The sequence below is a fragment of the Barbus barbus genome (genome assembly GCF_936440315.1).
Source record: "Barbus barbus genome assembly, chromosome: 27".
Classification (NCBI taxonomy): Eukaryota; Metazoa; Chordata; class Actinopteri; order Cypriniformes; family Cyprinidae; genus Barbus; species Barbus barbus.
The window spans coordinates 14,907,876-14,923,411 of NC_136755.1; the positions used below are offsets into that span (position 1 = coordinate 14,907,876).

The following is a 15,536-nucleotide window of genomic DNA, read 5'->3' on the forward strand; positions in this document are numbered from 1 at the left end:
GGTACCATATGCAAAAAAACATGGTATTAATGTGGTATAAAGCAACATGTTAATACCACAATATTCTTCAGTATAAACTACCATAGTTTTGAAAGATTATATATTCATCTTTATATTCATAGAATCCCCTGATATTGTTAAAGCTTTTGCACAAATAAACATGCTTTTATCATATTACATGTACAAAAAACATGGTAGAATAATGAAACCCTGCCCAAACTACATGGTATCTTGTGGAAATGTACCAATAAATGTACCATGGTCCTCTTAAATGATTACCATATTCATTTACCATTATTTAGTAAAGATACAATGGTTGTATTATCGTATGCATTTTGTGACTCCCTTGAAAATGAATTTTATTCTTGGGTTTATATTTATTCATATGCAAACTCAAGATTTCTCTGCTATTAATAGCTCTTGTTATTTGTCCACTTTGTAAGTGTACAGATGGTGTGGCAAAGCTCTGTTACTGAAGGGCATCAAGGCTAAGACAATCGCAAACACATGAACAAACATACACTGTACATTCAGTAACAGACATACAGTATTAACAGTGAGAGGCTGTCATGTCTGAACCTTAACAAGTGTCATGTTTACGTAAAAATTATGCTATTGTTTTCAGAACCTCACTGTAACTGAAAATTAAAATTAAAATTGGCACTAAAAATATATGTATGGGCTTGTTCACAAACAGAAATTGTGAATATTATATTTTCTCTTTAACTAGGCAAATTATCCAATTTTAGAGTCAAAATGAAATCACCATCATCACTGTTTACTTTCCTGCATGTTCCTGCTCTTACTGTGATTGATTAATCAGCGTAAGTTATTTGAAAGAGACAAAACATTGTAAAGATAAATCAAAAAGTCATAACTTGAGTTTCAGCTGTCACAGTCTATTGGATTATATTGTCAAGTGCTAAATGCAGTAATTTGCACTCATATGCAGTGCCCATTTTTCACTTTCCAATCAGTTCCAGATATACAGTATACTGCTGAAAAGTTTGGTGTCAGTAAGTATTTTAATTTTTTTCAGCAAGGATGCAATAAATTGATTAAAAGTGTCATTAAATGCATGTGCTGTATAATGCTAAAACTTTATTTAGTGTTTGTTTTGTTATGTTTTTATTGTTTAAATTGCGTTTTTTACTAAATAAATGTATCTTTGTGGATCACAATAATAATAATAAATATTACTATATAACAACAACAACAACAACAACGATAATAATAATAATAAAATTAATTTTTAAAAAATGTCTCAAAAATCATACCCCAAAGTTTTGAACGGTAGAGTATATAAACTTATTAACATCAAGTTTTGCCCTGATATTCTTTTTCGTTGTCACATAAGTCTGTTACCTTTTATAAGTAAAATATATAAAAGTAAAATGTATCAAAAAAACATTTTCATATAATTTCCAAACTTTCACCACCCTTTTTTCCACTGTCCCCATCTGTCATTGTTGTATTTATTTTAAAAATAAAAAATGAAACACTTCCCCTTTATTCTGGCAGACAGAACGAGCATTGAGGGAACATGGTGAACACTCCAGCAGGCTCACAGGAGAAGATGATTATTTACAGAGCAGGGAGAGCAGGAGGTGTGTCAAAGATTTGCCTGCTCAACTGTGCTTTAACACCAAAATCTGGCTCAGTCACGCTGAGCTAAGCACCTGGCGCTCGCATACGTACACAAACATAAACGTTCACTGAAGTCATGAGCATGTGCCGCACAGACTTTGCACCGTATGTGACCATTAGTCACCATTACCTCCACATATCTCAAGTCTATAATTTAAAAAAAAGAACTTTACTTGCACATGTACAGTATGAATGAACCTTAATATATTTGAACAGGAAGCGACATCAGTGACTACAGTACACTATAAGTGCATTATGGGAGCAGAAGGCATCGGGCATGATTTTGGCATAGAAATGGCACAGTTGTATTGCACAATATTGTATTTCAAAAATTAATACAGGCATATTTTGGATGGTTGGCAGGTCTATAATTACTATGCATTTGTTGAGATTTTTGAAGGTTTTTGAAAGAAGTCTCCTATGCTCACCAAGGCTGCATATATTTACCAAATAATAATAATAAAAAAAACTGTAATATTGAGAAACATTTACAATTTTAAATAATATTTTTATATTTAAATATATTTTAAAATGTAATTTATTCCTGTGATGCAGTGCTGAATTTTCAGCACCAATTACTCCAGTTTTCAGTGCCACATGATCCTTCAGAAATCATTCCAGTATGCTAATTTGGTGCTCAAGAAATATTTTAATGCTGAAAACAATTGTGCAGCTTTCTCGCTTTCTCTCTCTCTCTCTCTCTCTCTCTCTCTCTCTCTCTCTTTTTTTTTTTTTTTTCTTTTTTGGAAACTGTGATAAATTGTTTTCTAAGATTCTTTGATGAATAGAAAGTTAATTAAGTAGTTTTCGTCTGATCAGAAAAATAATAGCATAATAATATCTTGGTAACACTTTAGTATAGGGACCGGTTCTCACTATTAACTAGTTGCTTATTAGCATTAACATATTGACTGTTTATTAGTACTTATAAAACACATATTCTGCATGACCATATTCTAGACCCTTAATCCTACTAAATACCTACACTTAACAACTACCTTACTAACTATTAATAAGCAGCAAATTAGGAGTTTATTGAGGCAAAAGTCATAGTTAATGGTTTGTTAATAGCAAGAACTGACCCTTAAAATAAAGTGTGACCAAAATCTCCTCAACAAGAACTCAAACATGTACATTAGCACAAACAGTTAGATGTGACAGGTTTGTTCAAATCCATGCCTCTAAATATGAGCAATAATAATATGCTCGCCTTAGCAAGCTCAACTACAAATTGGTACATAAAGTCAGACTTAAGCGTTTTTTACTATTTCAGCCATAAAAACTGAAACAAGATGGGATGTATTTGGAAACCCTGACAGGACGCGCACTACAACTCTGGACTGTAAAGCGTAACCATGCCATAATGTGTCAGTAATTTGACATTACCAGAAAACGTGTATGCTCTTGAGTGAGTCAGAATATGATCTCCTGCAGTTAGTTCAGGCCTCAGGGCATGAGTGGGTCTTCACCAGAAAAAAAATAAGGCTTCATGGATGGTTGAGTTGAGGAAAGTTTATTACCATGCATAAGTGTCCTGGCTTGACACTGAAGTCACCATGGACCTCACTGCAGAGCATCTAAAGTCAAATAGTGTCTAATGGAGCGGAGTAATGCCAAGAGGCAGCTCTAACAGCACATCCCTTTCCCAACACACTTCACAGTCTGCTTCTATTACATCCAAAGCCAGTCTGATTACATCTGTTTTTAATCTGTGAGATCAGACCTGGCTTTGATGATACAGCTCTGTCTGAGAGGAAATTAAAATGGCACAGATATGAATAGTTGTGCTCTTTGGTCGGATATTTGCAGGTGTCTTGCGAGAGGCAAGGAAGGATATTTTACCTGGTGAGCATCTTCCCACTTCTCAAGGTTTTCAACGTCCAACATTAAGCTGACAATCTGGAAGAATTTCTGAAGGAAAACAAAAAACAGTAAAGACAAAACGATGGAAACTGTGTGATGAAAGAATGAAAAAAATGGAGAAATGAATTTATATATATATATATATAAATAAAACAAGATACAGTAAGTTTAATAAAACTATTAAATGCTTTCAGAGAAACTTCTACTTTTAATTTAAATTTCTAATTAACTTCTATATATATATATATATATATATATATATATATATATTTTTTTTTTTTTTTTTTATATATATATTTAATTTTTATACCAAATTTGCATTTTTATGTAAAAATATCACTTAAATGTAATTAAAAGAGAAATTCAATATTTGAAAACAAATATTAATATATTCATGCTTCTTGAGTAAATGCATCTAAATCCATAGCATTTACGTATTATTTACTGGAATAAATTAAAAATATAATTATGTAGTTGACATGTCAAGCATTGCTCTAAACCTTATATATAATGAATGCCACTTGATGGAGTATATGTATTTTTTTGCACTTTGATGTTGTGAATCTATGATACTCTGCACTGCAAAAAATTATTTATCTATTTAGTACTTTGTCGTAATATATATATATATATATATATATATATTAAGTATAAATTGTACACAAATTTGAAACTAGATACCTTTACAAAAATGTGTAAGATATTTTCAGAGAAATGTCAGATACAATTTATTTTTAAATACATTTAATTTTAATACCCAAATAGCATTTTTTTTCTTGTTTTAAGCACGACATGTTGAACAATACGTGCAATTATGAAATTGACATGTCAAGTAATATACATACCATTGTATAGCCTCGGATTATGTATATATATTTTTTCTATTTATGTCAGCTACAGAAAAGCTCTTAAAAAAACTGTACAAACAGTGGAAAACATTCAAATAAATATTACCCGGTCACAGTTTTTGGTCATCTACCCATTTATTACTTGTACCTTTACACACACCCACAGGCAAACACACACACCTGCACGTCGTCAGGAGCTGGGATGTAGGTTGCTCGCTTGAAGGTGTCCGTCACATTTCGGAGAATCTCCACGGAGAATAAGAGGTCGCCGCTATAATAATTCTTTCGGGACATTAACTCCAGGAGACTCCTCACGATCTGAGACATGCCCTCCCCTGCCAGGGTCCTCTGACCCTTCGCAAGATGTTCTCGCAACTACAGGAGAAGAAAAAAAAAAAGAAAAAAAACAGGCTTTTATGCACAAACACTGATAAATAAACCTCAATAATAACCACAGAAGCATGAAGTTGCACCCTGGGTTTATAAATAAAACCAGAGAGATACCAAATTAAATCAGCAGACCTGGAATTTTTATGCATTTTCTCCACCGATTTTAAAGGAAAAATCTGTGGAATTTTGTTCATTTAAAAATGGTAATTTATGCTAAACTATTTGTAGCTGAAATAATAATTAATAAGCTAAAATATAGCATGTGAAGAAAAGTGCACCCGTACGGGCCTAAACCACAAACGCTCTAGCATACTTTCATTTCATTCATTTAAAATAATATAAATATATTATAAAATAACTTAATATATAAACTAACTTTAAAAAGAGAATAAATAAGCACCCTGAAATGTAGATGCAGATTTAAAGGTAAGCCAGAGAGCACGCTGGCTTTAAAGCTGAAACAAAATTGATTTGGTTCTGAAGCGAAAGCAGTTTGAAGGTATCGACAGCTGCCTTAATCTACTTCCCATCTATAGTCGACCAAGCTGTGTGAGCATAACAAAGTGAAAACAACTTCTCCCTTAGTGAATCAACGAGCAGAGTTCTTGTTTGCGGTCGAACGTCAGCAGACAAAGTGTTGACTGTCTACTGACAGTACTGTGAGTGCAGGAGGTGGCAGAAAATGGCAATCAAAGCTAATTAAGCATTGTCTGATTATAATGAAGGGTTAGCGGACGGGTTAAGAGCACAATCAACCCTGTCACATCACGCCTCGTTCGAGACCGAATTAAAACCCACTCGGCATTATGACCTCAAAGTCAAAGGTCGTGGCTGAGGAATTAGAAAGAGCACATGAAGGCAGGCTGTTGAATCTGTTAGGAAGTAATCAATCATTATCAAAAAACAACAAGCAATAGAAAGTACAGTACACCATCAATATGAAAGCTGTGAGACTGGTGTTGTTGCTTTTCAAACTTTTAGGAATTTATAGTATAGGGACTATTTCAAAGGAAGCTTCTCCAAGTAGTGGTTTTTATTTTCTTTGTGTGTGTGTTATAATGAGTGGGTATCTGACAGTGGAAATGACTCTTTTTAGTGTTTTGCTGAGTGGTCATTGCCATTATCATTTGTGGAAAGTGAAAACAGCAATGTTCTCTCCAGCACACACAGCCCTTTAAATACACTCCAATCTATCACTTTTCTGTGGCTTGTTATCCGCTCTAGTGAAACCACCAAACAAAATGCAAAAAAATGTGTCCTCGCTTCTGATATGCATTCATTGATGTACAGCAACAAATGTGGTGTATTAAACTTTTATTACTTAATATTAAGCTGTTCATCCATGCTATCTACTGAGCTACAAAATTCAGGGTCTGACAGTAGCCTATGGAAGTTTCAAATAAAATGTCACAAGTTCAGTTGAGCAACTGAATTAGTCCCTATGTATGATTACTCTCTTAAATCACTGTGTAAACTGCTTTAACCCGTCCTGTTGTCTTGTTTTCCAGTAAAAATTCCCATTCGTCCTCAAAAAAAGAAAGAAAACAAATTACAATAAAACTAAACGTACTTTGAAGTAAAATTGCGTGAAATATTAGAGGTCCCATGGCATGAAAATTGCACTTTTCAGGTTTTTAACATTAATATGAGTTCCCCTAGCCTGCCTATAGTACCCCAGTGGCTAGAAATGGCGATAGGTGTAAACCGAGCCCTGGGTATCCTGCTTCACCTTTGAGAAAATGAAAGCTCAGATGGCCCAATCTGGAATCTTCCCCTCATGTCGTCATACGGGGAAAAGTTACCTCCCCTTTCTCTGCTTTGCCCGCCCATGAGAAAATGAGCTACGACTGTGCGAGGCGAGCGCAATATATTTTTTTTCCTCGCGAGAGGAGAGACATCATGGCATGCAAACGAGCGAAGCATTGTTTTTTTGGCACTTCAGATCTGTTCTACTCTATGAACTGTCACATACTGTAATACAACTGAATGCCCAATAAAGCTGTTTACATTTACATATTTTCTGTTGTCATACATAAAACAAGTATAAATAGTAAACACGACCCATTAATAATACATGTTAACCATGAATCACTCTCACTATACTTAAATCCTGATTTATAATCGCAACATCGTCTGATAAAATCAATATACATCTAACTTACACTAAAAAGCGACTATATGCATGGTTTTGGCTATATTACTGTTTTGCGTCTGAGTAATAAGCTGCGCATATTAACAAGTCATGACAAATTATGTTCATATTTAAAAAATATGAGTAAATACGAGTCCAAACAGTCAGTAAGCGACAAGTGCTTGGAAACGCTGTTTTGTAAATGATTTATGGATGAGTCTGCTCTTTTAAGACAAACTGAACTCGCTCGATGCTCAGAACAGACGCCGAGAGACACTGCACCGGGAGAGAGACCTCGCGCTCGTGGGGCAGTACTGGAGACATCTTCCAACTGAATGATAGGTTTTTTTTTTTTTTTTTAAGTTCCTAGGTTTGTTAGTATGTACCCCTTATGGGAAAAAAGCCACCAAAAGGGTCTGAAAGTCACTAAATATTGTTCTAAAGTCGCGCTCGTGTGTGTGAGACCCGGGAGCTGATGGCAGCGGGCGGTGGATATTGTTGCGGTCCGCCCAGGTAAAGTCTATGTGTGGGAAACACTGACCGTATCCAGACACAATATTTTAAACTAACCATTTGGAGACGTCCTGCTGTAGCCGCTGAGTTTCAACTTCTTCATCTGGTACTTCTCCATACGGATCAGATTCTGGGTCAAACTGAAAAGCTTGAAGGACTGCGTGTCTACGAGCCATTGCCATACATCCACTATCAACATTAGTGCATGGTACCATGGCAGCAAGCTGCAGGCCACACCCACCCTCCACCTTGCCCCGCCTCTCTCCTACTCATTAGCATTTAAAGCTACAGACACATAAATGGCACGTCCTAAAGGAAAGCTCATTTTGGGACTGGTTCGTAGTGGCTGAAATTCTGCACCAAGGCTGAATTTCGGGAACAAGACTTCAGATACAGTACTAGGGACCACTTAGGCCTATATAAAAGCATCCAAAAAACAGCATGTCATGGGACCTTTAAGACTTGTTTTCAAGATGATATATCTTGAATTGTGTAACTACACATTAGTTTAATTTATTTAGCAATATAATAATAATAATAATAATAAGGCAAAGTTATAATATTATTGCTAGTAGTAGTAGTAGTAGTAGTACTGTTAGTATTATTAATACAAATACGTATGTAATTAAATTAAGAATAATAACTGTATTATTATTTGTATAAGTATTCTTTCTAGTATTATTATTAATAAAATGTATTTAATAACAACTACAAAGTTGTATTCTTATTTTTATTATATTGAAATGTATTATTATTATTATTATTACTGCAAAGTTATATTATTAGTAGTATTATTACTAGTACTAGCAGTAGCATTGTTAGCATTATTAATAAAAATAAATAATTATGTATTTAATTCAATCAAGAATAATAACTGCATTATTATTATTATTATTAGTAGTAGTAGTAGTAGTATCAGTATGGTAATAATAATAATAATAAACAGTGTATTTTAATTTATTTAACAATTAACACAAAAACATCATTATTGATGTACATATTATTATTAGTATTATTATTAATGCTATTTAAGAATAAATCTTATGATTTTTAAAGCCTAAAATACAACTTGATAAAAAAAAAAAATAATTAAAATGATCTCTGAAAACAAGTGTTATTGTCTTATAATATGTATGAAAAGACTCTAATACAGAGCCGATTTCTAACTAAATCACAAAAACTATTTATCAAAACAGTAAATAACATGTTAATTGAATTGATTGCTACATATTATGCATAAACAAGTTAATATTCAAAGTTTTCCCCATTTTGTGACATCATAACACATCATCCGCATCCATGTACTCACAGATAAATGTAAATATCTATATTCGAGTGAGACACATCGGGCGAAGCTCGGAGGACCCCAGTAAGCAACTCCATTAGCGTCCAGCAAACAAAGACGACTAGCAGATCCTACAAGGAGAGTGAAGAAAAACAGATCGTTATCACTGTTGGGCACAAGCAATAACAACATGTCAAGGTTTGACAGACACGTACTGTGATGTTCACACGCTTCATATAAAAGACTTCACTGGGATGCGGCACACGATAATGTCTGGGATGATGTCTGTTCTGAGTATCGTTTTGAGTCATTTTAAACTGCTGTAATCTCAGTTTTGCTTAAAAATTTCTGCCACTTGCATCATTCAGATCAAGGCCAATAAGACTCGACCATGGCCTCACCCCCGGTACCCTCGCTGGGATAAAAATGTGCCTGAAAATCACACAGGCAGACGTGGAAACGTAGCCCGGAAAAGTCAAGCGGATCGTTCTCTGCAGGAATTGGTATTTCTTTTGGGGGTTAGCGTGCATGACAGTCCATGCTGGCCAGGATGTGGAGTTGATATAGATTACAGCTCGCCGTTGACCTCATTCAACACTCTGCTCTGCTCTCACTTCAAAGACATCATTTATTAGGTCTTTCTGTTTTTATTAGGTAAAAATCACTGAGCGCCTTGGGTGTCTTTCTTCACTAGTATCTGAAAATGATTGCACGCTGTACTCAGAGGGCATAAATAACTCCGAAAAACTCTCCCACTGAGCTGGGAAGGGTTAGAAACTCTCGAGCCAATTTGAAGAGTGCAGGACACTCAATATATCACCTTCACAAAACATGAATGTCATCATGTACAAAATGACAACATATCAGTGTGTGACATTAAATTCACAGCCTCGCAAATAAAGAAATGTGTTATTTGTTGGGTCCAATGTAAGCTCAGCATCAACGTCTGACATTTCAATCTGCCAAAATCTGACTTGATATCATTGTTATATTAACTTTCTGTGGCGAAATATATTGGGCTGTAAACATCCTCATTAAGTTCTCTCTCATACACCACTAATTCATCTCAATGGGCTTAAGAACTGAATGCTGATTAACTGTGGGGAAACCAACTTATTTTGAGCCTGTTGTGCAATGTTGGTTTTGGAAGCTGAGCGACTACACCGTTGATGGAGTTTTATAATGTGGTTTAACAGATCATAAAATCTTTTAATAAGCTGCGTGTCACAGTGAGAGAAGAAACAAATGTATCAGAGATTGCATTAGATATGGTGTCTTTGGCTATGGCCAAAACAACATTAGATTGTAGTTTTAGAGTTTTATGTGATGTAGACAGTGGCGTACACTCTGAAGCTAATCAAGCTCGGATCATTAACTTTTCTTCAGTGGATTTCATTTACTAGTAATTTGTCACTTAGCTGACATTTGTACCCAGGGGACTGTACAATAAACTTTTTAGAGGAACGGTAGTCCTTGAGCAAGCTGGGGTTCAGCTAAAGAGTGCAATGGTCATGAATTAGTCATGCAAAATAGAGACTAAAGCAGCAATTACTAGATCAAGAGGAAGATTATTGGTAAATAGGGACTTAAAGGGATAGTTCACCCAAAAATTTAAATTACCCCGTGATTTACTCACTCTCAAGCCATTCTAGGTATATACGACTTTCTTCTTTCAGACTAATACAATCCGAGTTATATTAAAAAATGTCCTGGCTCTTCTGAGCTTTATAATGGAAGTGAATAGTGGTCAAGATTTTGAAGCCCCAAAAAGTACATCAATCCATCATAAAAATACTCCACACAGCTCTGGGAGGTTAATAAAGGCCTTCTGAAGTGAATCGATGCATTTGTGTAAGAAAAAATATCCATATTTAAAACTTCATAAACCATAATCTCTACAAAACAAGGATTTGTAAAGAAAAATGTCTGAGGATTTTGATAAGCCAAGAGGAGACTGATTTTCCTTTGCTGTAAACAAAACTTGGTTCTTGTGAGACTAGCATATTCTCGCCGGAGCTAACACTACGCCTACGTCTGACGTCATCTGCCCGAACGCCAATCTCTCATGAACGCACGTACAGTACAAAAGTTAGTGAAAGCTAGATATTACAGTTTATAAAGAAGAAAGTCATATACACCTAGGATGGCATGAGGGTGAGTAAATCATGGGGTAATTTTAATTTTTGGGGCATTAACAGTGAATGATGACACAAATTACTCAAATTGTCATTATCTGTGGTTTTCATTTAGTTGTTTTGGACCAAAACAGCCACAGAAACTATGAACTGTCATTTAGATCTTTCTCAAAAATAGTAAACATTTTGTTCAATGGAAGGAAAAGTCATGGGTTGGAATAACATGAGGGTAAGTCATCATCGGGTAAACTATCATTTTAATATTTCTAAAATGCCTCCAACAGACCTTAAGAGGTTAATAGAGAGAATGTGTGCAATAACATACCAGTGGCATTAGATGGACACTTGTTGTATACTGTCTCTCCAGCTGAGGCTCTCTTCCACGTCATGGCTAATTGGTACTCATCTTTACATATTTCATGAGGTGCTGCACACAGTATGAACCAAAAGTAAGAGATTAACCACTGAAAAAAGACTGGGATACATGCACAAACTGGCATTAAGAAGCCTATTGATGATTGACTGATTGCTCTCACACATAGATAGATAGATAGATAGATAGATAGATAGATAGATAGATAGATAGATAGATAGATAGATAGATAGATAGATAGATAGATAGATAGATAGATAGATAGATAGATAGATAGATAGATAGATAGATAGATAGAAGGCCGCCGGTGAGGAGGGGGTGGAACTTTAACTCGTGCCCGACTGGGAACACCAAAGCCTAGCAACTCAAAACTCAGTAGGAAGGTAGGCCCCCGTGGGGTCAATAGCCCCACGGGGGCCAGAGATACGGTACCCCGCAACCGGACTGCCCCGGATGGCCCCCGAGTTTCAGCTCTGGTGACCCCCGCCACACCGAATATAAGAGAAAAACCCCCCTCAGACCCGCTTCAACATTCAAAATGTGACTGGCTATAGCTCCCACTGGACGGGGACAAACTCCACCAAACTCGGGGCGACATTAAAGCTACAGGCCCCCTATCCAACACCACCTGCCCCGAGTCGACAGACCAAATTTGAAAGTTTGACCGGCTATAACTCCCCCAAGGTGGGGACAAACTCCACCAAACTTGGGTCAAAATTAGAGCACCGGGGCCCCTATCCAAATGCCACCGGCACCGAGTCGACAGAACCCCAGGGGCCGGAGATACTGTAGAGACCCCCAAAGTTGAAACCTTGACTGGCTATAACTCACCTAAGGTGGGGACAAACTCCACCAAACTCAGGGAGAAGTTAAAGATCCAGGCCCCCTATCCAATGCCAATACTCCCAAGTCAATACGCATCCGTATCTCCGGCCCCCAGGGGGCTATCGACTTGGGAACATAGATAGATAGATAGATAGATAGATAGATAGATAGATAGATAGATAGATAGATAGATAGATAGATAGATAGATAGATAGATAGATAGATAGATAGATAGATAGATAGATAGATAGATAATCAATCAATCAGTCAATCTTCAGTATTTGTACCCTTTTGTCAGTAAATAATCTGACAAAGGACAAAAAATGACAGAAAAGTCTTGTTTACTTATGTTGAATTAAGTTTATTTTTCTTACCCATTGGCAAATAGATTTTGCATGTTTTAAATCTAAATTTAGTTAGGTTTGTGTCTCTAGATATTTCACTGAAACACGGACAAAAAATACTGATTAAGAAAATGAGTTTTTGCAGTGCACAAAGCAAACTCTGTGAAGATCAGCGACTACAACAACACACATCTCTCTCCAACTTTCATTCAAAAGCTTCTTCAGAACAGAGAACAACCCAGGGGTGAGATACAGAAGGGGATTGGTTTGAAAGCTGAGAGAGATGGAGAACAGAACCTTACCTTTTTCTAAACATAATACACCCCGACAAAGCTATCGGACAGATTTTTGTCTTCAAGTTTCTGGTGCCATCAAAGCCCTGTGCCCGATATAAGCTCTGCGGCAATGTCTGACATTTATTTAATCTATAGCCTCCCAAAGCTGCAGTCAATGGCATGCTTATTAAAATCTGCTGTTTGCTGTGCTGCTTGACATGCCGACAAATCACACATAGCAGCACTTTGAACAATTCCCTTCTGTCAAGAATGACCCGTGTCAATTGAAAGAGAGAAAAAATGGAAACAAAGGAGAAGAGAGAATGTTAAATAGGGAAAAAGAAAAAGAAAATGAGTGAGAGGGGCCTAAAGGAAAACAGACTGTGGGAAAAAAGGAGAGAGACAAAAGCAAAGATCAATTTTTACAAATAGGGTACAAATTAGGGTATCATCAGTGAAAGCATCATAATATATACTATCATTGATTATGTTTACATGCACACGAATAATGTGATTATTTCCAATCATCAGAGTAAGGACTTAATCGCGTTATGATGTTTACATGTCATGAGTAAACTCCCGTTTACATGCAGTTTCCATTATTCTTATTATTCGCTAAGAATTGTGGTAAATTTTATTACTGCCATTATTAACATACCCCATTGCACAGTACAAATGATGGACTCAGAAAAAGCAGGTGTGTTTACTGGCCGCCATTTTAATTTATTTACATCTAAAGCATAATGATTTTGAAAGGCTGTATTCCATGCTTTTTCGGTGCCATAGAAATGTGATGGAATTTGTTTGCCTATACGCTGCCGTCGTGTTCTCACCGTTTCTGGTTGAGGGTAAGGAACAGAGACTGGTGGCAGCGAGTTGTGTTTTCCCAAGAAATGCGATACTTTCTTCCCCTCCATCGTTTCTAATCTGCGTATTATCAAAGACTATAGGGACTTTGGTATAATTACAGGTGCGCGTCCCATCATTCATGTACATCACGAGCGCATGCGCACTTTGGTCAGAGCAGCAATACTGCGACTAAGGTGTTTACATGCCTATATATTTTAATTAAAATCAGCGTACGCCACCTATGTTAATACGATTATGCTTGCTGCGATTATGAGCGTAATAGCATTATTTAAATCAAAGTATTGCGATTACATGAGGTAAAGTTTAATCGCAATATTGCCAAAATCTAATTATAATTGCATTAAGAGGGTGCATGTAAAATATATATATATATATATATACATACACACTCACCTAAAGGATTATTAGGAACACCACTAATACTGTGTTTGACCCCCTTTCGCCTTCAGAACTGCCTTAATTCTACGTGGCATTGATTCAACAAGGTGCTGAAAGCATTCTTTAGAAATGTTGGCCCATTGATAGGATAGCATCTTGCAGTTGATGGAGATTTGTGGGATGCACATCCAGGGCACGAAGCTCCCGTTCCACCACATCCCAAAGATGCTCTATTGGGTTGAGATCTGGTGACTGTGGGGGCCATTTTAGTACAGTGAACTCATTGTCATGTTCAAGAAACCAATTTGAAATGATTCGAGCTTTGTGACATGGTGCATTATCCTGCTGGAAGTAGCCATCAGAGGATGGGTACATGGTGGTCATAAAGGGATGGACATGGTCAGAAACAATGCTCAGGTAGGCCGTGGCATTTAAACGATGCCCAATTGGCACTAAGGGGCCTAAAGTGTGCCAAGAAAACATCCCCCACACCATTACACCACCACCACCAGCCTGCACAGTGGTAACAAGGCATGATGGATCCATGTTCTCATTCTGTTTACGCCAAATTCTGACTCTACCATCTGAATGTCTCAACAGAAATCGAGACTCATCAGACCAGGCAACATTTTTCCAGTCTTCAACCGTCCAATTTTGGTGAGCTCGTGCAAATTGTAGCCTCTTTTTCCTATTTGTAGTGGAGATGAGTGGTACCCAGTGGGGTCTTCTGCTGTTGTAGCCCATCCGTCTCAAGGTTGTGCGTGTTGTGGCTTCACAAATGCTTTGCTGCATACCTCGGTTGTAACAAGTGGTTATTTCAGTCAAAGTTGCTCTTCTATCAGCTTGAATCAGTCGGCCCATTCTCCTCTGACCTCTAGCATCAACAAGGCATTTTCGCCCAGAGGACTGCCGCATACTGGATGTTTTTCCCTTTTCACACCATTCTTTGTAAACCCTAGAAATGGTTGTGCGTGAAAATCCCAGTAAGTGAGCAGATTGTGAAATACTCAGACCGGCCCGTCTGGCACCAACAACCATGCCACGCTCAAAATTGCTGAAATCACCTTTCTTTCCCATTCTGACATTCAGTTTGGAGTTCAGGAGATTGTCTTGACCAGGACCACACCCCTAAATGCATTGAAGCAACTGCCATGTGATTGGTTGATTAGATAATTGCATTAATGAGAAATTGAACAGGTGTTCCTAATAATCCTTTAGGTGAGTGTATATGAGCATAGGCCATAGACTTCTACACATGTTTGAGGCATACAGATAATTTGCTTTAAGAACCAATGGCTTTGTAAAATAAATCAGAGTTGAAAAAATCAGAATGGAAGGAAAAGAGAAGGAGCCAAGAGGAAATAAAAAAAAGAGCTTTGATCATGAACACGCACCTGGGCACTTCTTGTCATTACACGAGCGCACTTCTTCTCCAGAGCCATCACAAGGGTAACCCTGGATTCCTGTGCCTTCACACATACGGAACCGCCGCTGCCAACCCGAGTCACAGGTCTTGGAGCACAAGCTCCAGTGATTCCAAGCACCCCAGTTCCCACCACCTGCAAAAGAACAAGAAAAAAAGGAACAAGAGATATAATTACAATCATATACCATCTATATGATGAAGTTTTAATGCTCTTGACTAGAACACAGTAAAAA

At 36.9% G+C, this 15,536-nt stretch overlaps 1 protein-coding gene across 1 annotated transcript in view; it reads right to left on the reverse strand.

Moving 5' to 3' along the window:
• The window catches only part of LOC306847669 (adhesion G protein-coupled receptor B2-like), a 316,825-nt gene that overhangs the window by 112,147 nt on the left and 189,142 nt on the right, over positions 1-15,536 (reverse strand). The window contains exons 7-11 of the mRNA XM_079381759.1: positions 15,272-15,436; positions 11,138-11,239; positions 8,702-8,808; positions 4,539-4,733; positions 3,490-3,558 (exon numbers count right to left, since the gene is read on the reverse strand). Coding sequence (XP_079237885.1) covers positions 3,490-3,558; positions 4,539-4,733; positions 8,702-8,808; positions 11,138-11,239; positions 15,272-15,436 — 638 coding nt within the window. The remainder of the gene's footprint in view (positions 1-3,489; positions 3,559-4,538; positions 4,734-8,701; positions 8,809-11,137; positions 11,240-15,271; positions 15,437-15,536) is intronic.